Consider the following 22,020-nt stretch of genomic DNA (forward strand, 5'->3'; position numbering starts at 1 on the left):
ACACTCCCACACAGGCGGCACAGCCACCAGAAGAGGCACCAGTTGACCATTTCACAGGCCCCTAATCAGGAAAACACTTTAAGCACATACCTAAGTCTTATTTGCATCAGTGAGAAACCAACTGATGTGATACAGAATATCTGGGGATTTCTACTCTAACTAAAATAAATTAAGAATTTCCGTATTAGAGTGGCATGCCAAACAGATAACAAACAATTGGGAGACTGAAAGGGCAGTGGAGCTTCCTGACATTAATACAAAACAACTGTGGCGTAAAAAAAGACATTGTGCTAGAAAATAATGAACTAAAATGGAAAAATCCTTTAGCCTCGAACGATATTCTGTGCGTTGAAGGGCTGAGTATTTCTTGTGTGAGAAGAGTCATCGATTCCAAGGCCAAAAGGGACCACTGTGATGATCTGGGCCATGTCTCCAATATGGGTCTATAGCAGCATAGCTACAGTGCTATAACTATCCTACAATAACCCCATAGTATAGATCGGGGTCTCATACTCAAATGACCACGAGGGCCACATGAGGACTAGTGCATTGAACTGAGGGCCACATCACTGACACATCCCTCTCGCTGCCTCTGGCCCTGCCCTCAGATGTGCCACAGGGGGCTCAGGGCAGGGAGTTGAAGTGTGAGATGTGGCAGGGGGCGCAGGGCAGGAGTTGGGGTGCAGGAGGGGTGTGGGATGTGGCAGGGGGATCAGGGAAGGGGGATGGGATGCAGGACGGGTGTGGGATGTGGTGGGGGGGTCAGGGAAGGGGATTGGGCTACAGGAGGGGTGTGGGATGTGGCAGGGGGCTCAGGGCAGGGGTTGGGGTGCAGGAGGGATGTGGGATATGGCAGGGGGCTCAGGGCAGGAGTTGGGATGCAGGAGGTGTATGGAATGTGGCAGAGAGCTCAGGGCAGGGGTTGGGGTGCAGGAGGGGTGTGGGATATGGCAGGGGTTGGGGTGCAGGAGGTGTTTGGAATGTGGCAGAGAGCTCAGGGCAGGGGTTGGGGTGCAGGAGGTGTATGGAATATGGCAGAGAGCTCAGGGCAGGGGTTGGGGTGCAGGAGGGGTGTGGGATGTGGCAGGGGGCTCAGGGCAGGGGTTGGGGTGCAGGAGGTGTATGGAATGTGGCAGAGAGCTCAGGGCAGGGGTTGGGGTGCAGGAGTGTATGGAATGTGGCAGAGAGCTCAGGGCAGGGGTTGGTGTGCAGGAGGGGTGTGGGATGTGGCAGGGGGATCAGGGAAGGGAGATGGGATGCAGGAAGGGTGTGGGATGTGGCAGGGGGCTCAGGGCAGGGGGTTGGGGTGTGGGATGTGGCAGGGGGCTCAGGGCAGGGGGTTGGGGTGTGGGATGTGGCAGGGGGATCAGGGAAGAGAGTTGGGGTGCAGGCAGGGGTTGGGCTTCAGCCCGGGGCTGCTTCCTAGAGCAGCTCCGGAGTGGCAGCGGCGTGCACCGGGGCCAGAGCAGGCTCCCTGCTTGCCTGCCCTGGCTCCCGGCCCCGCGCTGCTCTGTTCCAAGAAGCAGCTGGAACCATGTCCCTGCAGCCCCTTGAAGAGTGGGAGAGGGCTCAGGGTTCTGTGCCTGTGCAGCTCTTGCTGCTCTTTCAAGTACCTCCCATGAAGCTCCCATTGGCCGCGGTTCCCTGTTCCCTCTGCCTCCTTCCCCCTCCCCCCCAGACCGAAGGAGCGTGCTGCCAGCTGCTTCAGACAGAGGCGCGGGGCTCACAAAGCCACAGGGGGCAATCCCATGGGTAGGCAGAGGGGTGGGGAGTGCAGGGAGCTTGGCGGGCCACACACAAGAGCCCCCTGGGCCACCACGTGTTTGAGACCCCTGGTATAGATGCAGGGTACCGTGACTTCAATGTAGGATCTCCATCTCTCCAAGCAGGCGGTAGCTAGGTCAACAGAAGCATTCTTCTGTCAGCCTAGCTGCACCTACCCGGGGGGTTCAGTCAACATAGCTACATCACTCAAGTATGTGAGAAATCTACCCCCCTGAGCAATGTAGCCATGCCGATCTAAACTTTAAGTGTAGACCAGGCCCTAGTCTGACTTGTATCACACAGGCTATAGAACTTCCCCAAAATAATTCCTTTGGGGCTAGAGTATCTCTTTCAGAGAAACATCTCATCTTGATTTAAAAATTGACAGTAATGGAGAATCCACCACAGCCTTTGGTAAATTGTTTCCAGGCCCAGATTTAAAGCAGGCAACCCAGTCGACTGTCTGGGGTGCCGGAGCTGGGGGCGCTGGGCTTGGGGTGCTGTTTTTATTGTACAGATCCTAGAATGCAAATTTATTATCTTATATGCCAGGAATAAATCACACATCAAAGTCGTGAAATGAGCTAGAAATGGAATAAAAAAAAAAAGGTGTTTGAAATGTTAACAAATGTGCAGGTGGGGGCACTGAAGATGCTCCTCGCCTGGGTTGCCATTTGGTGTAGGGCCAGCTGGATTGATTCCATGGTTAATTACCTTCACTGTTAAAAAATATATACTTTATTTCCAGTCTGAATTTGTCTCTCTTCAGTTTACAGCCACTGGATCGTGTTATACCCCAGCACTAAGCTTGGTATAAAGATCTGTACAAGACCCACATGTTTAGAAGAAGTGAGTATAGGCTTATCTATGTGGGGAATTTAGTGGCATAATTATATTAGGATATTTATAATGCCATAGTTGTACTGGTATAAATCCCTGTGTAGACACACTAATCCCAGAATAAGACTGCCTTTTTCCAATTTAGTTTATCCGTTTAGAAACAACTATTTTTATCAATGGCCTGGAAGAGAACATAAAATCACCACAGATAGTTTGCAGGTGACACAAAAATTTTTGGGGGGTGAATAATGAAGAGAACAGATCACTAATACAGAGCAAGCTGGATAACTTGATAAACATAGACAAGTAAACAAAAAGCACTTCAGGATGGTCAAATGTAAAGTTAGACACCTAGGAGCAAATAATATAGGCCATACTTGCAGGATGTAGAGGGTTCAGAGAAAAGTCACAAGAATGATTAAAGGATTAGAAAACATGCCTTATGGTGAGACACAAGGAGCTAAAACTATTTAACTTATCAAAGAGAAGGTTAAGCAGTGACTTGATCATAATCTATAAGCACCTACATGGGAACGGGAATTTGATAATGAGCTCTTCATTCTGGCTAATAAAGATGCAATAAGAACCAATGTCTGAAAGCTGAAGCTAAACAAATCAGGCTAGAAATAAGGTGCAAATTGTTAACAGCGAGGTTAATTAACTGCTGGGACAATTTACCAAGGGTTGTGCTGGATTCTCCGTTACTGCTCTAATTCAATCACAGCTATTGGACTTCAAGCAGGGGAGGTTTATGGCCTGTGTTACGCAAGGGGTCAGACTAGATGATCACAATGTTCCCTCTGGCCTTGGAATCTACTCATCAAATACTTGAGTCAGATGAGTCATTGTCGTGTGGTGGGTCGGTCCTTAAAGGGGATTTGGAGCTCAGCAGCACATGTGTCAGGCTTAGCTCGCCTCACAAACTGAAGGGAATTATAGAAATGTAGGGCTGGAAAGGACCTCGAAAGATCATCAGGTCCAGCTCCCTATGTTGTGGCAGGAACAGGTAAACCTAGATCATCCCTGACAGGTGTTTGTCCACCTTGTTTCTAAAAACCTCTGGTGATGGGGATTCTATAACCTTCTTCTGTTCCAGGATCTGTGGCTCTAGGACAGACTGCCCTGATTGGGAACCCCCGCACTTGAAGACATCCTGGCCAGCTGGCCTCCTCCAAGCAGGCAAACATGAGAGCCAGCTAGCTTGAAAGTGGAAGCTTTAGGGTCCCTAGCAGTCTGAGCCCTCGTCCAGACTAACCCGCGGCATCGGCGGGTTAAAATCGATTGCTCGGGGATCGATATATCGCGTCTAGTCTGGACGCGGTGTATCGATCCCCGAGCGCGCTTACATCGATTCCGGAACTCCATCAATCCGAACAGAGTTCCGGAATCGACACGGAGAGCCGCGGACATCGATGCAGCGCCGTCCAGACTGGTGAGTACCTCGATTTTAGAAATTCGACTTCAGCTACGTTATTCTCGTAGCTGAAGTTGCGTATCTAAAATCGATTTTAATTCCTAGTCTGGACGTGGCCTGAGTGGACCAAACTGGACAAAAACAAAACACTGAACTTTCCCACAGAGCAGAGATCCCAAGCTTTGACCCACTTAGTGCGGGCTGAGCAGTCCTGAGTGAGGAACTCGAGTTGAAGCCAACCTGGGAAAAGCCATGAACTGATCTTTGTGATCTTATTGTTATTAAAGCCAAATTTCAGGGAAGGGGTGAGTTTGGATTTGATAGAACACGTGATGTTTTCTTGTAGAGCAGGCTGGGAAGATCCGTGCTGACAACTCACACCAGAACAGCATAAGAATTCCCCTCTTTACAGATAAGATGAACAGGATGTGTATCTAATACACGCACAAATAAAGCCAAGATCTTGTATGTACCTAGGCAGCTGGCCATAAACCTTTGTACACACTTTACCCAAACACTTATTTGTTTTTCCTCCAAGTTAGGGTCAAAGTGCTACCTTTCCTCAGTGGTGGCTGGGTGCATAGGCACTGACTTCATGGGCGCACCCACTGGCAGTCAGCTCCCCTGTTCCCACTCTGTGCCTCCCATCTGCCTGCTGATCAATTCCTCCCCCTCCCTCATGGTGCCTCCCACCCGCCACGATCAGCTGTTTTGCAGTGTGCAGGAGGCACTGGAAAGGAGTGAGGATGGGGCACGCTCAAAGGAGGGGGCAGAACTGCGTGTGAAGAGACGGCGTGGGGGCAGAACAGGGCAATTATCGAGTGACCCATCCTGTGTTATCTAGTCCCAGCTTCTGCTAGTCAGAGGTTTAGGGACACCCAGAGCATGGGGTTGCTTCCCCGGTCATTTTGGCTAATAGCCATTGATGGACCTATCGTCCATGAACTTAACCTAATTCTGTTTTGATACCAGTTATATTTTTGGCCTTCACAACATCCTCTGGCAATGAGTTCCACAGGTTGACTGTGCGTTGTGTGAAGAAGTACTTCCTTTTGTGTGTTTTAAACCTGCTGACTATTCATTTCACTAGGTTCTTGTGTTATGCGAAGGGGTACATGACACTTCCTTATTCACTTTCTTGACACCACTCATGATTTTATAGATCTCTGTCATATCCCCTCTTAGTTGTCTCTTTTCTCAGCTGAATAATTCCAGTCTTTTAATCTTGTCTCATACATGTAATCCTTTTTGTTGCCCTTCTTTGTACTTCAAATTCTAATATATCTTTTTTGAGATGGGTTGACCAGAAAAGCAGGCAGTATCCACAGTTTGGACATACCATGGATGTAGATAGTGACATTATATTTTCAGTCTGATTCTCTATCCCTTTCCTAATGGTTCCTAACATCCTGTTAGCTTTTTTTTTGCTTTTTTTTTTTTTTGACTGCTGCTACACATTGAGCAGATGTTTTCAGGGAACTTTCCACAGTTACTTCAAATCTCTTTCTTGAGTGGTAACAGCTACTTTTATATGTATAGTTGTGATTATGTTTTCCGATGTGCATTATTTTGCATTTACGAACATTGAATTTAATCTGCCATTTTTTTGCCCAGTCTTCTAGTTTGGTGAGATCCCTTTGTAACTCTTCATAGTCCGCTTTGGACTTAACTTCTTGAGTCATTTTGTATAGTCTGCAAACTGTGCCACTTCACTGTTTACCCCTTTTTCCAGATCACTTCTCAATATGTTGAACGACACTGGTCCTACTACAGATCCTTGAGGGACCCCACTATTTACCTCTCTCCATTCTGAAAACTGACCGTTTATTCCTAACCTTTGTTTCCTAACTTTAACCTGTTACTGATCCATGAGAGAACCTCCCCTCTTCTCCCATGGCTGTTCACTTTGCTTAAGAGCCTTTGGTGCAGGGTCTTGTCAAAGGCTTTCTGAAAGTCCAGTGCATCACAGTGTCATGTCTTCCAGTGTTTCCCACCTTGCCTAAAATAGAAGTGTGTATCTGGAGTGTTTATAGACTGCTCCTTGCTGTGCACTGTGCCCAGACTGGCAGGTCCTAAGGCCTGTTGTGCTCTGGTGGAAGTGTGAATGGAAGTGGCATGTTAGAACAAGTAGGGTTAAGGACTAGGAGTAAAATCCTGGCCCCACTGAAGATAACAGACCTACCAATGATGTCCGTGGGGCTATGATTTCACCTGGTGTTGCTCTCTGCATTGAGTAGTGGTGGTGGTGTCCTTCAGCACCTCACTTGAAAAGTGCAGGCTAAAGAAAGGGTGGCTGGGAATGGCTTTATCTGAGGAGACACAGGCTTCCGTGCGACCCTTCTCATGAAAATGAGGCTGCACATCACCCACTTTGGTCTCATTCCTGCTGCTACCGGGGAACAGCCCTCTGTCTGGGGAGGAAGAGCTAGGCGTCTTCCAAAGCTGAATTTTCAAACATGACCACTATTATTGAGGGCCTCCATTTTTGGGTGCTCATCTTGAGACCATTTAATGGGGCTGCTTGCCTTTCAGAGGTAGTGAATGCACACACTGCCTCTTGGTTTCCGTTGGAGCTGCAGCCACTCAGCACCAGTGAACATCGAGGCTAGGTGTGAGCTGGGGAACCTAGGAAACAAGGCACCCAAAATCAATGGTCTCTTGAAAATGTTGGCCTTAGTTTCTGGACACTGGTTCTCCTCATGAATTTTTTTTTATTTAAACAGAGAGTGCATGCATCCAGAGCATTGGATGGGTGCACTGTAACTAACAACATTTAATACAAACTAAGCCCAGAGTATATATATTGACCTGTCCTACCATGCTGTAAAACCATGTTTGTACCCTTTTCTTCTGGGTCTCTCAATAGCTGGCCCATACTGCCTCAGCTGTTGGTGCTGATGACAGAAGATTGTGGGTGTCTTTCACATGGTGCAGTGTATTTTGGGATGCCCTCCTGCATAGAGCTCTGGAAAGGAGGAAGGATAGACAACCTGGTTGCACAGGCCTTAGGTGCAGAAGGAGAGGGGAGTCTAGAGGCAGCTCACTGGATGGTGGCATAATAGAGGCTTGAGGCTGGATGAGGGCCATGGCCCTGATCCAAAGTTCTTAAAATCAGTGCGAGTCTCCCACTGCCTTCAATAAGATTAAGACCAGGAACCAAGAGGATACAATGGAGGCAAAAGGCAAATGGAGAGGGGGCACAAGGGAAGACATATGGATAGAAAGAGAATGAAATCAAGAATACTGAAGAGAAAGTGTCGGCAAACCACAGGAAAATGGCGTGGCAAAGAGCAAAAACACTCGAGCCTTTTGCTATGTCAGTGTATTCCCTAAATGGCCTGTCTAATTTGGTTCTTCCTATGTGAATGACCAAATTGAGAGCCTGATCCTGACAGATGCGAAGGGCCATCCAACGGCATTGACCTCAAGAACGTGAGGCTGCCAAGGGGTAACAGAAGCTCCCAAGTGTTTTCTGGGTCTGAGTGCGGTCACTGTGCTACATGAATATACATCTCCTACATGTCTAGCCTAACAAATTCAACACTTCTAAAACCAATTCCCCCAAAATACCCTCCTGGGCTTCTATTTTCTTTTTCACTTATACCAATTGGGGTATTTTTCTGGAAAAGAAAAAAGTAGTAAATCCCCCTAAGTTTGATGTTCTTTGCCAAACCACAGTCTGCGGCTTAAGCAGATGTTGAAGTAACAGCTGTGCCCAGGCAGCCCGAAATGATTACCAACAGAAAGAAGTCTCCTAAATCCTTTTTACTCAGGAATTGTCTCTGCTTTGCAGAGCTACTAGGAAGCAGCAAGAAAAGGCTGTTGCTCACTAATCCCAACCAGCTGCCTTGCTGGAAAAATGGTATAACGTATACATCTGTTAACAAGACTTCACTTTAATTTTCTAGGCTTCCATTTAATTTTCTAACCTTAAATCAACTGCTCTCTTCCGTATTGCAGGTCTCCATCCTCCAGTAGCGCTGTACATTGCATGAAATATTTGTCTACAGAGGTTAGAACAATTACACTGTGACACACTGGAAGCAAAACGGCACTAAAACATGGCTTTCGGCCTGATTCACCACTGTTTTGCAGCTTGTGTGGCCGCCCACAATTGTTCCAACTCTGCTGTCCCCTCATTTTGCACAGGTGTAGTGACTATGCAGGAAGCAAGTGTAAGCAAGCCACTGTTGGCAGGACTGGTTCTACAGTTTTCGCCGCCCCAAGCAGCACACTGAATTGCCGCCACAGACAGCTGGGAGAGTCCGTGCGCCCTTAGGTGGCAGGCGCCTTTCCGCGGTGGCGGCAATTCGGCGGCAGCTTCTACGTTTACCTGAAGCCTCCGGGGACAGCTAAACATAGAAGCTGCTGCTGAATTGCTGCCACCGCGGAAACGCGCCTGCCACCCTAACGGCACACGGACTGCCCCTGCTGTCCGCGACGGCAATTCGGTGGGCTGCTTGGGGCCAAAACAACAGGGACTGCCGCCCCTTGCAGGTTGCTGCCCCAAGCACCAGCTTGGAATGCTGGTGCCTGGAGCTGGCCCTGACTGTTGGGTGTGTTGGGTACACCAGTGGTCCCCAACCTTTTTCATCCAGTGGGTGCCAGATGACGAGCCATGGAGGACCATGGCGGCAGACGAGCATCTGCCAAAATGCCACCAATAAGCGGCAACATCAATAGCTGTTGCTGCCAAAATGCCACCGAGAAGCAGTGTCACCCAGAGGCATCGCTGCCAAAATTCTGCTGAAAATCGGCAACATTTTGGCAGCGACACCTCCAGATGCTGCTGCTTGTTGGCAGCATTTTGGCAGATGCTCATCCACCGGCCAGTACGTGGGTGCACTTAGACGCCCCGGCAGGCGCCATGGCGCCCACAGGCACCAGGTTGGGGACCCCTGAGGTACAACCTTTGCCTCATCCAGAGAATCAGTGTACTACAGCTGCCTTCTGGGTGACTTAGCCATCTGGGGTTGAATTCCCCCTGGAGCTCCTTACATAAAGGCTTTTCTTGGTAATCAGGCCCTATGTTAGGATAGTTGTAAGATGGATAATTTATCAAATGGCCTTTGTTTAATCTTGATGTGAAAGTGATAGATTTGCTGTGTATATATATTTAGGCATCAAATGGCTGATGATTAACCAGGGCAATGCACTGGCCCCCTGCTTTGCTTTTGTTTTCTTTATATTGAAATAATATCTTCATTCTAACTACAGGAGACCCCCACCTCCCCAGTTCCTCTTTCAGTCTGAATCTTGCGGACACTCTGCTAGCTGCATAACTAAGACAGAAAGGAGATTTTCCATTTTATAAATTTGAGTCATAACCCAGTTCTAGGTGATCACTTCCTAGATCTTCTTGGGCTCGATCCTACAAGGTGCTGACCACGATCTCTGATCCAGCAAGGACTTTAGTGGACCTACTCCATGCTTCAGGTTAAGCATGTGGCTAACCAGGGAACATCATGACACCCAGGGGAAAGGGGAAGTGTGAGGGAAGATAGAGATCAGAAACCTTGATCCAGTGACTGGGACCACCTGTAAGAGGAGGATGGTGGAGTAAAATGAGATTACAGAATTTCTTTGATAAGAAAACAACAGTTTGTTTTGATTAAAAACATGTGCACTGAGAAGGCCATGGGCCAACAGGACTGAGCACTCTGATCTCAAGCCAGCAAAACCCTGGTGACTGAGAAATAAACAGGACTTGTACACATCATGGAAGGACATTGAAATTTTGAAATCCAAAGGTCCTAGTATGTCTGCAACCAGCCGAAATGTTATTCTGTCCAAGACAAGCGTTGTTCGTTTGGGTACCAACCATTTAAGAACATAAGAATGGCCAGACTGGGTCAGACCAATAGTCCATCTAGCCCAGTATCCTGTCTTCCGACAATGGCCAATGCCAGGTGCTTCAGAGGGAATGAACAGAACAGGTAAATCATCAAGTGATCCATCTCCTGTCACCCATTCATAGCCCAGTGAAGTCAATGGAAAAATCCTATTCATTTCACTGGGCTTTGGATTAGTATCTATATAATAGAAGGGAAAGAACTGTAAAAAAAATATTTTGTAAATATTTGGTTGCTTACAAAAACTAACTTGGATTTGACCATATTTGCAACCATTTTGCACTAGCTTCTTGTGAACGGCTGAGCTTCATTAATACAAAGAATGCTGAACCTGAATATTCACTAAAAGCAAATTTCACATTGTAGATGATCATGATATTCAGAATTTGAAATCTGCACTGTTTGTTTGCATAAATCATCCAATTGGAGTATAAGCAATGCTATGACTTAGATAATCCTCACAGTGTAAATTCCAGAAACTGAATGCTAAATTTTGACAACAAACTGTTTAAAAACTGTTGTCAAAATGTCAAGGACAATTTTGAAAAAAGGAGTCTTGCTATATGTCTTTGACATTCCAAGGTGCAATGCAGATCAGCGAGGGGTTGTGACATCCGTCGTCTGCAACCTGGAGCACCTCACAATGCTTTGCTGCTATAGCTCCCACAAACAGCCTGAAGGTCACGCTCTGAGTGTCTGTGTATAGCTGCAGCCTGCCATCCCCAATCTGGCTTCCACTTGCAGGGTGACCCCAACACACTCTCAGTCCCAAATGTTCCCCCAAAATATGTGTTCTGCACTGGCCAGCCTCTTCCTGGACAATTTGAATATTTTAGGTCCAGTTGCCCTGTAAGGGAACAGTATCCAACAGTTTGCTGCTTTAAAAGGAGTTACCCAAACAATTCAGCTTGAATGCAGCACTGGATTAGTTTCATTAAAGAATAAAACGAGTTTATTTAACTACAAAGTGAGTAGAAGTACAAGGCATTGAAGTCAGAAATGGTTACAAGACAAATAAAGGTAAAATGATTTCTAGTAGCTAAAACTTAACCAACTAGACTAGGTTCAAGAGCAAATCCTTACCATATGCTCCCAGCAACAGGGCTCCTTGTGTATTTGTCTACACCTATGCAAAGTGGATGTAAAACGCCACCAAATCAGCATGGCATCATTTCACGCGCAATTTGCACTCAGCTTGCACAGCTGTAAATGGCTACATATGGTGCAGAACAAAGGCGAATTGGGCCTTACGTCTCACTGGGTTGTTTTCAGCTCTCATTGACTTTCACTGGAGCTATAGGTATGCAGCATTTCTGGAACGTAATCCAAGCCTTGATCCTCCAACCACATTCGTCCTTAACTCGCCTCACACAAGTATGGGGCCTGATGGGCTTGTTTGTGTGCTTAAACTTAAGGACATGGCTATGGATGCATGTGCAGGATCAAAGCCTGAGTTTACTCTAGTGTCTGTGCTTGGCTCAGGGGAGGAAGGTTGAATGTGGCTATGCCATAACTTTTTTTCTTCTGACTGCTACCAGCTAAAGAAAGGGGAAGACTTCGGGGGCAGAGAGGAGGTACAGTGCTGAGTGAGAGGGTTGCTATGTGTTCCATTTTTTGTCACTTCAATTATTGACTGCAATGCAATATTGAATAACATCCCTTTCTGGTATCTGAGACTTATCATGACACAGGGATGGCAAAATGGGATGATCTGACACTGCAGATGCAGAGAGCAGGCATGATTTACAAGAAATAAAAATCTTTTATAACATAATCTAAACCAGTTGAGGGATTTTCCTACAGAGACTGTGGCATATTGTAAAATATAGTCCATGGCATTTTGTGACTCTGGACGCTGCTTTGAAAGTCAACAGACATGATTTCTGGGAAGTCACTCTATGCTTGCTGGCATTTATCCAAAACTTCAACAATCCAGCCTTCAAATCATTTAATTAAATTCCTCCCGTGCCCTTTATGAATAGTAACTATTACTCCAAAAGTCATTCTATATTGAATAGTATAACAGATAGCTGAGCCACAGAAAGCTAGTGTGTTTCCCACAGCAATGAGTTTAATTATCAGTAAGTGTAAAAGCACTCTTCCAAGGAGAAATTTTAATGTCAGCGTAATTTAGGGCAAAATTGTGCACCTCTTACTTGAATTGATGAGGAGTTACTTGCCAAACAATCCCAGACAAGTCAATGGGACTAGTCATGTAATTGCTCACCAGTGTGAGTAAATGGTCTGTCTCAACAATAGCAGGTTAGCTTTTTATATCCATTCTCCCACGGAGTAGTTTATTCTGTAATCAGTGTTGCCAACTCTCATTATTTTTACAGGGAGGCTTGTGATATTTCTTGTCTTAAAGTCTTAGCTTCTGGAGTCCTGTGATTCAATGAAAATCTCAGGCTTTGTTTAAAATGTGTCTGGCCCTTATGGATGAAAAGGAAAACCTGAAAACATGACCTGAATGTACCCTGAAGACTCAGAAACCAGAATGAAAACAAAAACCCGATGGCTCTTAAATCTCTTGATTTGCAAGTCAATCCTGTGCTGTTTTTTGAGGCATGACTTGCAGTTTCTGAACACTTGAGGATGGCAATGCTGAAATGGTAGCTGTTGCTTTCTCCCCACCCAAAAAAAGAAAAAAATCTGTCTGCTCCAGAGGGAAAGAAGAGAGCTCTACATGCGTTCTGCTACCCTGAAAGCATGGGTCAGTGCCACTCTTCTCTGTCTACATCACCAGGCCTGAGCCAGAGGGGGTATGTAAACAGTTCTGGGAAGGACCACAACGTGTGAGGGGATGTGAAGAATCTCCACAGCTGCAGAAGGAGCAGAAGTATATTGGGGACAAGGAGCAGACGGACACTGGGGTTATGCGTAAAAAGTGAACATGCGTTTGGTCACGGGGACAGATACGAGGGTTGGGGGCACAAAACTAATTGATTTGCGGCTGGGCGTGCAATGGTCTAGAAAGGAACCAAAGACAAACGCAAGGTCGTCAGGAGGCTGCAACATGCCTCTGTTAAAATGTCCAAAAAAAGGCAAGTTAACAACTCTGAAAATAAAACAGGCACCTATCAATGGAAACAAAATAGCTGTAATCAAAACCAGCATCAAATAACTCCCTAAAAAATTTAATTTAAGAAAAAAAACAATTTAAAAAAACAAGCAGTCATCAAACAACAATTATTACAGCATATCGATGCAAAACTCCTTGGCCCAATAAAAAAAAAATCACTATGTAAACAGGGTGTCTTGCCATAAAACTTTGGGTTCCTCGTGCCAAGACTTCCCCGGAGCACCGTGTCGCGACGACGGAACCCGGCTTCTCCCTAGCTGGCCACTAGATTGATCCGGACTCTAAACTGGTAACTATAACATCGACTGGTGTGTGTGTGTGTGTGTGTGTGTTAATTAAAATGCATATGCTAATTGTTGTATCTTCAATAAACACAGCATTTTACCTTTTCACTTGAAAAAAATCCCATGTGCTTCTTATAAGCATAACACTTGGTCAATGAAAGAACTGGGGACCCAAAAATGAAAGTTACTTAGTAATAACAGAAATTCTTGGTGATGAATCCAGCAGGTGGAGCTGAGGGGCGCAGAATTGACTGCCATTTTGGGGTCTGAGGAGAATCTGAGAGCCCTCTGCACCCTCAGGCAGCACTTCATACAAATTTGTGACGGTTGATACAAGTCTGTGTAATTTGATTGACATTAAAGATCTACTGGCTTTGTGTCACAAGATATTGTTAGGTCTGGGTTTTGGAGAAACAAAATGGGCCAGAATTCGTGTGACAAGGACTTAGCTCACTCACGGCTGCTCAGCATCACTACCCCTTTGGTTGATGGAGTTCAAAAATGAGAAGACAGATCAAACATAACTAATCTTTTTGGCCACGGTTGTGAGGCCCTAAGGCATTGTTCTGTCTCCAATTCAATAACTTTTGAAATCTGCATCCAATCAATTACAAAATTTCTGAGAATGTTCTAAGCATCAAAGGGGAGTAAACTGCTTTTGGTGAAAACTGGAAGGGGAAAATGGGGAACATGTGAAACCCCTGATATCTGGTTAGCAGTCTCATCAGCTTCAAACACCTCTAATTGTCTATATATCACTTAACAGCAGAAATTAACACCTTCCAGCATAATGCCGCCATCTCAGTTTAGAATGTTGACATTCTGAATTGCCTATTACCAAGACTATGGACATTTCTGTGATAATATTATGAAGAGATGCATGACTCATTTCCCCCCCCCTCACGTCATATGCTGCCCACTCGTTGTGAAGGAGTTCATTTTTCCCCTGTGACAGGGAAATAAGGGTGTTGGTGGTAATTCACACCAACCCACCCATGTCTATTTAACTGTCAAGGTATCAAAGGAGTTGCCTCAGAGGTATAATGAAATACCAACAACCAGATAACACCTGGAGCCAAGGAAAGCTGAACATGTGAACACAGCAGGAATGCAATTTGAAAGAAAGGCCTACATGTGGGCAGATGGCAATATAAGGTTGCTGCTGCTGCTGTCCAGGGCAGAGAGACAGATGAAATCCAGGAGGCTTTGGAAAAAAGGGCAGGCAATTTTGCAAACATGGGCTTTCAATTAAGTTTTGCTTTGCCATGGTAACTTGAGGACCCTTAAATATTGTATTCCAGTTGACTGACAGATTCTGGCTTGTTTTGAAGGGCTGTCCTGCTGGCTGTGTCACTCCCCAAAGGGGTGAAGTCTCTCCCAGGAGTCTGAACTCACTTGGACTGGCGGAAGAGCCATGTTGAGAAGCCAGAGGTCCCAGTGATGGCGTAGTAGAGGTATAGGGCTCACCAGTGTGAAAAGTGAAGGTCTAGGGCCTAGAACAAAGGTGATTCTTCCAGAAAGACTGTATGAAAGCTGGAGAGAGAGCACACGCACACCCTGTGAATTGTGACACCTGTCTGATAGAAATAAAAGACTAGGGTACACAGACCCTGGTAGGTGGCCACCTAGAACCTGCAGCATGGGGAGAAAAGAGTGGGGACACAGAACCACTGTTATGTAGGAGGAATGGGGAGCATACAAAGTCTGGGGAGGGGGTGGGGCTGTGATAGAGCTTAACCCCCACCACTTGCAAGAGTAGCACAGGTACCCAATTAGTCCTGCCCTGCAGCTGAGGAGGTGTCAGTGCCTGGGTCCTGGCCAGAGGGAGCAGAGCTAAGCTGTAATAAGTAGACTGAAGTTGGTTGGTTTGGGCAGAGGTGGTAGGTTTCTCCAGGTGAGAGGTGTTCAGGGTCAGGATACAGAGACAACAGGGGATATGAAGGTGGTGGTGCAGGCTCCTGCAAGGGAAGCTCTGAGATACAACTTGTAAATAGAGAAAAAAGGACTTTGGTAGCCCAGAGGGGTAGGAGACCTGTTCAGTTCTGTTGGGGCTTGTTTGTGATATCTTGGAAAGGGTCTGACCATAAGTGATGTGCCCAAAGGGCTGAGCCACAGAAGACTTGGGCCCAGAGGCATGCAGCTGGAAGGATGTGCTGGAGCCGAAGGTAGCAGCAACATCCTGCACTGATGCAAGGGTTGCTCTCCGGATGCAGGAAAACAGACTCCCTGGCACAGGATGAAAGCTAATTACAGTGAGTCCTTGAAGTGGAGGAAGAGGGGAGGATGGTACACATGGTGCTTGTGGGTGAAAATGGAGGGACAAGGAGCCAATGGTGTGCACGACGAGTTCAGTTTACTGAAGTAACAAAGTGTGCGACTTGCTCCTCTCCCTTAAAATATATCATGTTTTTTAACCCATTTTTTGTGGGGGGGCATTTTAACCCATTTTTTGGGAGTGGGGGGATCCTAACTCAGGATTTTTAAACTTTGGGGTTGGTAATATTGCTCCCATGAGAACGGTGAGCCCCTGAAGGGCAAGGGTAAATTGCAGCATACTACTGTAGACATGCTTTGAGAATGAAATGGCAAGGCAGGGCAGGGAGAGAGGGAGAATTATTGACTGAATTCTTTGTTATACCAGATGAGTCCCCCAGACAATGCAAACACTGGTTCATTGAAATCAGTGGTGCTAAGCTGACTTATCTCTGCTGAGGGTCTGTGCCAAAATGTGTCCAGTAATATTATTCATAGTGTGTTTGGGGGATATATGTATATTTTTTCCTTAGAAGAAAAAAAAAGCAATGCTTGTATCCAACAAATCTATTTATTTACAAAACACTTGTACAAATTCAAGATATTAGTTCAATTTTTAAAAAAACAAATCTGCAGTCTCAGAGAAAAAACAAAATGTACCTTTATTTATTTCAAAGTATGTCTTTTGAAATGATTGTACATCTATATTTACTATTCATGACAAATTATGTCTCAATGTTACAGCCAGTATGATACAAACCAATGGAACATAAAAATCCAAAACAGAGGGTGACAATTCCTCTTAAACTCTCTTATGAAACTCATAAACCAGTACTTTGAGTTAAAGATAGGGTTAAAACTCTGACCTTGATGTTGCCGGCTTTTGTTAGTTTGCATTATGCATATTTTTATCTAAACAGGGGTTTCCCTGGCATATTTTTTTTTAAAAGAGAATGCTCTCCTTGAATATTCATAGAATATGAATGATTGACCCAGAAGACTCAACTGGGTTTCTTTGGGATAGAGTTCTACAGTGTCTCTAAGGTAAATGCATAGTTAAGCATATCAGAGAGGATCTACTTTTTGTAATGTCTTAGCAAATCTGCTCTAGCTAAGGTCAAGTCCCTGATGACAAAAGTCCTGACAAGGCTAAACAATAGCAGATGAAATAACCAGTGTGAAGAATGACGACAGATGTTGACGCACAGGAAAATAGTTGCAAATATTTTATCTGCTGTGGGGCTGATCACACATTGTGATGTACTTGCATGGCTAGAAGCACTCCAGGGACGAGTCAGGCTGGCCGGGTGCTCGCCTCGTTGTGAGCAGGTAAATGGCGTGAGCAGTTATGTCCACTAGTAGTTTTGCACAGTCTTCCTTTCGGGTCGCTGCTATTAGTTACTTCTCTTCAAGAATTTCTGGAAGGGGGAAAAATACTATCAGTTTTCTGGTCTGGCCTCCTTCAAGGACAGTGGAAGCATGTTCCATTATTGCATCTCCATGATAGCAAAGTGCATTACAAAGGTGGGAAAATATCAATGCCTCCACTTTATAGGTGGGGAAACTGAGGCACAGAGGTTGAGCACCTTACGCTATGCCACACAGGACCAGATTCTGATACCCTTACTTATGCTGACTAGCCCCTTATTCCATGAATAGTCTGTTGAAGTTAACGGAACTACTTCTGGATTAGAGTAATACTTGCTGGGTGTAAATGTGTCAGAATATGGTTTACAGTGACTAGGTACCGGCACTGGGAATAGAACCAAGCAGTCTTGACTCTCAGGACCCCATTGTAACTAACAGAGGACTCTGTTTCACGTGAAAACTTTGCTTCAGTGAACGGGAAGCAGAGTGCACCACAAAACCCACAAATGCATGCAAGAGCAAATAGCAGACAGGCAATGTCAAACCAGAAACACACACAACTGCACGTGGGCCACAGTCATGATCAGATTTTCCTTCCCAGTCAGAAAACTTTCAAGTGCCCAGGACTGAAAGCCTCATATCTCCTATTCGGACTCCATTACAGGAGTCTGGTATACATGGTTACTGGGTTAGCCATTTGTTTCCAAAGGCCTGGCTGTCCTATAAAGGACAATTTTAGTTGAGCTATGCAGCATCCATCTATTCATTTAACAATTCTAGGTGATCAGGTCAACTTCCTATTGGAGTTTACGGTCAGGTACACTGGAGTTTGTTTCTGAACAGCTGTCCCGCTTTCTCAGGTGCCCTTTGGAAAGGGCCATCATTGTGTTTCTGCAGGTGCTCTAGCTTAGAGCATGCAATTATTATATAAACAAGCTTATTCCACTGCCCCATGCTGTATTGCTGTGTTTGGGCTTCACCATCTCACGAAGGATTAGTTTCCTACTAGAGTATTCCTACTACTACTTATCCATCCATTTTTTTCTCCTTTTATACTTCTGTGCATAATGGAAATAATTACAGTGTATTTTGCAAAGGGTTATATTGTGCATTTGTTCTACATCAATATTATAGGTCTCTGCTAAGGGGTGACATTAAAATCCAGGCCCTTATCTTGCTGCCTCTCATGTCAAGGATAATACTTCATACAGAGAATCAGCTTCCTCATTGCATCTAATATGTAAATGAAATGCATGCAACTTAGGCCTTTTTAAAGTTGAGTTCATAAGATCTTGTCCAGAATGAGCATCTTGATTTATTTGACTTAAAGACTCAGTGCAAAGCCACAAAATGATGATTCAGTGATTTAAGAAAAGGGGTTTAAACCCAGTGTTTTCAGGACTCCTGTACACTGTGCTAAAAGGGGGTGGTTTCATCCAACAGTATCTCCCAATACCAAAATGTCAGTGCTGTCAATCCCAGGATTTTGAGATCCAGGAAACTCAGCTGTTAAAGATATGTAATAGTCTGATAACAAGCGCTGAGATTTGTCTAGCAGACTAAAGGAAAAGTTTCCCTCAAATCCCAAAGTTGCATTCCCTACAACTTACATCAAAAAAGCTCAAAGTGGAGCATTCTAGGAAAAACCAGGACAGAGGCGGCATACTTATGGCTTACCTGTATCAGGTGTGATGCTTGCTTGGATTTGCTGTTCAGACATTTTCTTTGCTTGCTCTCTTTCAGTGTGACACTGTCAGGAGAAAAAATGACTTAGCATGAAATGGGAAGTGACTGAATAAATACTAAAATAACGTGCGCTGCACGGTATTAATTGTGCACTTACATCACTTCGATTTTCTGACAACTGCTGCTTTGCCCATATATTTCAACCTTTGCAATATGTTTTGGGTGGATTGAAGGTGCACCAGCTGTTACACAAAGACAGCGTCCTCTGCTGGAGGTTGGCATTCCTATGATGACATAAAGAATACAGATATATAAATACATTTGAGCACAACATTGTTTATTATGATAAAACTACTAGGTCAAATTCTCCTTTCTCTTATGCTGGTGTAACTCCACCAAAGTCAGGGTAGGTTTAGCAGATGTGAGAGATGAAATAAAATAAGAGATTTGGGGGGGGAGATAGGGGCTATTGCCTGTGTCTGAATTGTATTCTGACACTCAGAGCAGAGAGAGACAGTTCTTCAAATGTATTCAGGAAATCGAATAATTGAAATCAGTGGCAATTAGGAACCTAAATACCTTTTGAGAAGCTGAGTGAGAATCAGTTGTTAAGCACTATTTAACCCTTTCATTTCCAGCAGAGGTGGCTCCAAATAACATTTCAACCACTGCCTCAATAAATGAATAAAAGTTGGGCATGATCATGCCCGTGTGGGAGACATTTGCACAACAGCACCTGCATGGAGCTGGTGGCCTTAATCCTATACTTTCCCCTTCTATGTTCATATATCATAAAATTATATCTCTGTAATGAAAAGCATCTATTTTACCATAAAATGAGTATTAATTTATACTTTGCTTGACAAATCAGATTTTTTCTGCTGGGAGAGACCACTTTCCAGAAGGGGAGGGGAGAAACCACAAAATAAGATTGTACAAAATGAGTGAATTTTCCTGCTTGTAGCTTGCTTTGCACATTGTCAGTTACACAAAGCCAACAGCTGCCTCTTATTTACTGCATTAAGTATTTCCTGATATTGTGTCTGTGCAGCTCTTATCAGGTTTGTTCTCTCACATAACACTTGTAAGAGACTGCAAAGCGTTTAACCCAGGTTTGAGACCAGTGGTCGTTTTGAGACACATTACAGGAAAGAGGAGTGAAGAGCAATGAAAGTTTGCAGGAAAAATGTAAACCTCAGGCTGTGCCACGGAAAGTGCTACTGTACCTTGCACCAGAACTGCAGCCAGAAGAAGCAGGAGTGAGAGACGAAGAAGAAACTTCATGTTCAGCTCTGTGTAGCTGTAGCTGCTCCTCTTCCACTTGCTGCTCAGTAAGAGGCAAGTGGATGTGGTGTGGGGTTCAGAGGGAGCTTCTGGACTGCTATTTGTAGGGCATTTTCACTTAGTCTAGAAGTGTGTAGGTGGGAATTCCCACATCAGAAAACCCCAATCTATCTTTGAAGAGCTCGGTTTCCTTCCCCATAGATAAGCAAGTCTGTGCTAGTTTCATTTTCCCGGTTAGAAAAAATCCTTACCTATTCCTCTCAATCCAAGGATCTGATCCTTTATGATTTTATTATTTAGTTAGTTTTATATTAGCAGGCCCTGGCTCTAGGTGCCGGCTGATTTTAGGCATGCTAGTTTCCATCCAAAAAACTCTTTCCACCCCTGCCACCCTGCCCCCAGATTTACCATTTGATATGTGGTAAGAATTGCTCCTCAGCGTTAGAAATTAAAGTATATCATCGCTGGGGCTAAATGGGTGCAGACGGTCATAAGAATTGCAAGACTGAGTAAGACCCACCGTCCATGTAGGCCAGTATCTTGTCTCTGACAGTGGCTGGCTCCAGATGCTTCAGAGGACAAGAAGGTGTAAGAACCCCCCAGTAGGCAGATGTGAAAAATCCTCTCCCCACACACACATACACCCCCTAGTAGGTCTCATCCTGGGATCTAATATTTGGAGAAGGGCTTAAACCCTCAAACCCAAGTTTAATATTGCTTCAGCAACATTTTTGTTGGCATTGATTATGACTCTGGATATTCTTGATATCAATATAAATGGCCAATCCCTTTCTGAACCTTGTTAAGTTCTTGGCCTCAGTGAATTTCATAGTCTAATTACTGAAGTATTTCCTCTTCTTGACTTTTAATTTCCTACCTTTAACTTCAACTGAACCCTTGTTCTTGTGTTAGGAGACAGGGAGGATTTTTGTGTATATGTGACTCCCTCATACCTCCTATTCTCTTACCATTTACCTTCATATCACCACCACTTCCATTGATCTCTGGAACCCCTCATGGCAGAGGATAGCTGGATGTGGCTACTGCCAGAGTTACATCTGATAAAGTGGGTTCTAGCCCATGAAAGCTGATGCCCAAATATATGTGTTGGTCTCTAAGGTGCCACAAGAACTATTGGTTGTTTTTGCTGATACAGACTAACACGGCTACTCCTCTGAAACCAGTTAGAATACTGTTAGCCAGCGGGAATTGCCCAGTGCCCTATGTTTCCTTTTATGGGACTATTAGTCACTTGGAACCCACATTAAACAAAGTATTAAAATTGTGACTAGTGTTATCAAAAGGCTGATTTCTTCCTACTGGACAAAGCCCAAACGAATTAACATTCAGTAAGCCTAAGACCGAGGATTCAGGTTTTCCCCCATGTAATAAACTAAATTATACTTCTTCTGCTAGCTCTTAAAAACAGCTCGCAATAGAACACCCTGCAATTCTGTGGTTCATATTATGTTGTAGTGAAAGGCAGATGACAGGTCACTTTTTCCATTTAGTTAGCAGTGCTCATTGTCAGTTGCAGACACAAAACCTAGACAAACGTTTCAATGCCGTATTTAAGTAAGATGTTAAACTTTTAAGTTACTGAATGGTTTGTTCTTCTTTTCTCTTTTAGGCTACGGGAGCTTTCAGATTAGTTTTTGCATTTTAAAGGCTTCTTAGCTGGATATTATGATAGAAAGTCCTAGCTATTACTCCACCTAGGCTTTTAATATTAAGTCTCTAGGCCCAGGTACAAGGTAAGACACCTGGTTGGACATACAAGCTTCCATTTAAGTCTGGCTTGATTTTGTTACCGAAATATCGGGTCTGCCTAGCTGAGAGCCAATAACAGCCTGACAGGGGTAAGGAAACAATGCTTTATTCTGCAGAAGAAAGGAGAGACTTGTACCTTGGTACAAAAAACTCTGCCTCATACAAATTTTACAAACTTTTTATACACTTTCAGACAAAGACCCTTGTGTGTTAACACTTGATTGGTAGGTGTCAAACACCACAGTTCTGTTATCTGGTTAGGAAAAACCAGTTTGAAGCAAGTTTTCTCTGCTTTAAGGCAGAAGCAGAAAAAATAGTTCAAAATTTCAGGGTAATGTGTCCATGATGCTTCTGCTTCCCCCTACTGGCTGCTTGTAAGCTGTTAAGGGGGGCCACCAGTAACTTGCACAATTTGGTTCATCT

At 44.7% G+C, this 22,020-nt stretch overlaps 1 protein-coding gene across 1 annotated transcript; it reads right to left on the minus strand.

The window, feature by feature from the left end:
* Window positions 1–16,238: 16,238 nt before the first annotated feature.
* Window positions 16,239–19,870, minus strand: LOC115652788 (C-X-C motif chemokine 11-like). Its single transcript, XM_030565233.1, has 4 exons — window positions 19,770–19,870; window positions 18,701–18,827; window positions 18,535–18,607; window positions 16,239–16,907 (listed from the first exon to the last, which is right to left on the minus strand). Exons 1-4 carry the CDS (start codon window positions 19,825–19,827, stop codon window positions 16,884–16,886), a joined length of 282 nt encoding a protein of 93 aa, XP_030421093.1. The 5' UTR covers window positions 19,828–19,870; the 3' UTR covers window positions 16,239–16,883.
* Between the last annotated feature and the right edge of the window lie 2,150 nt (window positions 19,871–22,020).

Source organism: Gopherus evgoodei, chromosome 5 (assembly GCF_007399415.2).
Source record: "Gopherus evgoodei ecotype Sinaloan lineage chromosome 5, rGopEvg1_v1.p, whole genome shotgun sequence".
Lineage (NCBI taxonomy): Eukaryota > Metazoa > Chordata > Testudines > Testudinidae > Gopherus > Gopherus evgoodei.

Excerpts from the sequence above, each read along its gene's own strand:
- LOC115652788 (XM_030565233.1), bottom strand. The coding sequence starts at position 19,827 with ATGAAGTTTCTTCTTCGTCTCTCACTCCTGCTTCTTCTGGCTGCAGTT. Across the intron at positions 18,608-18,700 it reads TGTCAGAAAATCGAAGTGAT|TGTCACACTGAAAGAGAGCA; the intron begins GTAAGTGCACAA and ends TTCTCCTGACAG. Across the intron at positions 16,908-18,534 it reads AAGCATCACACCTGATACAG|AAATTCTTGAAGAGAAGTAA; the intron begins GTAAGCCATAAG and ends TCCCCCTTCCAG.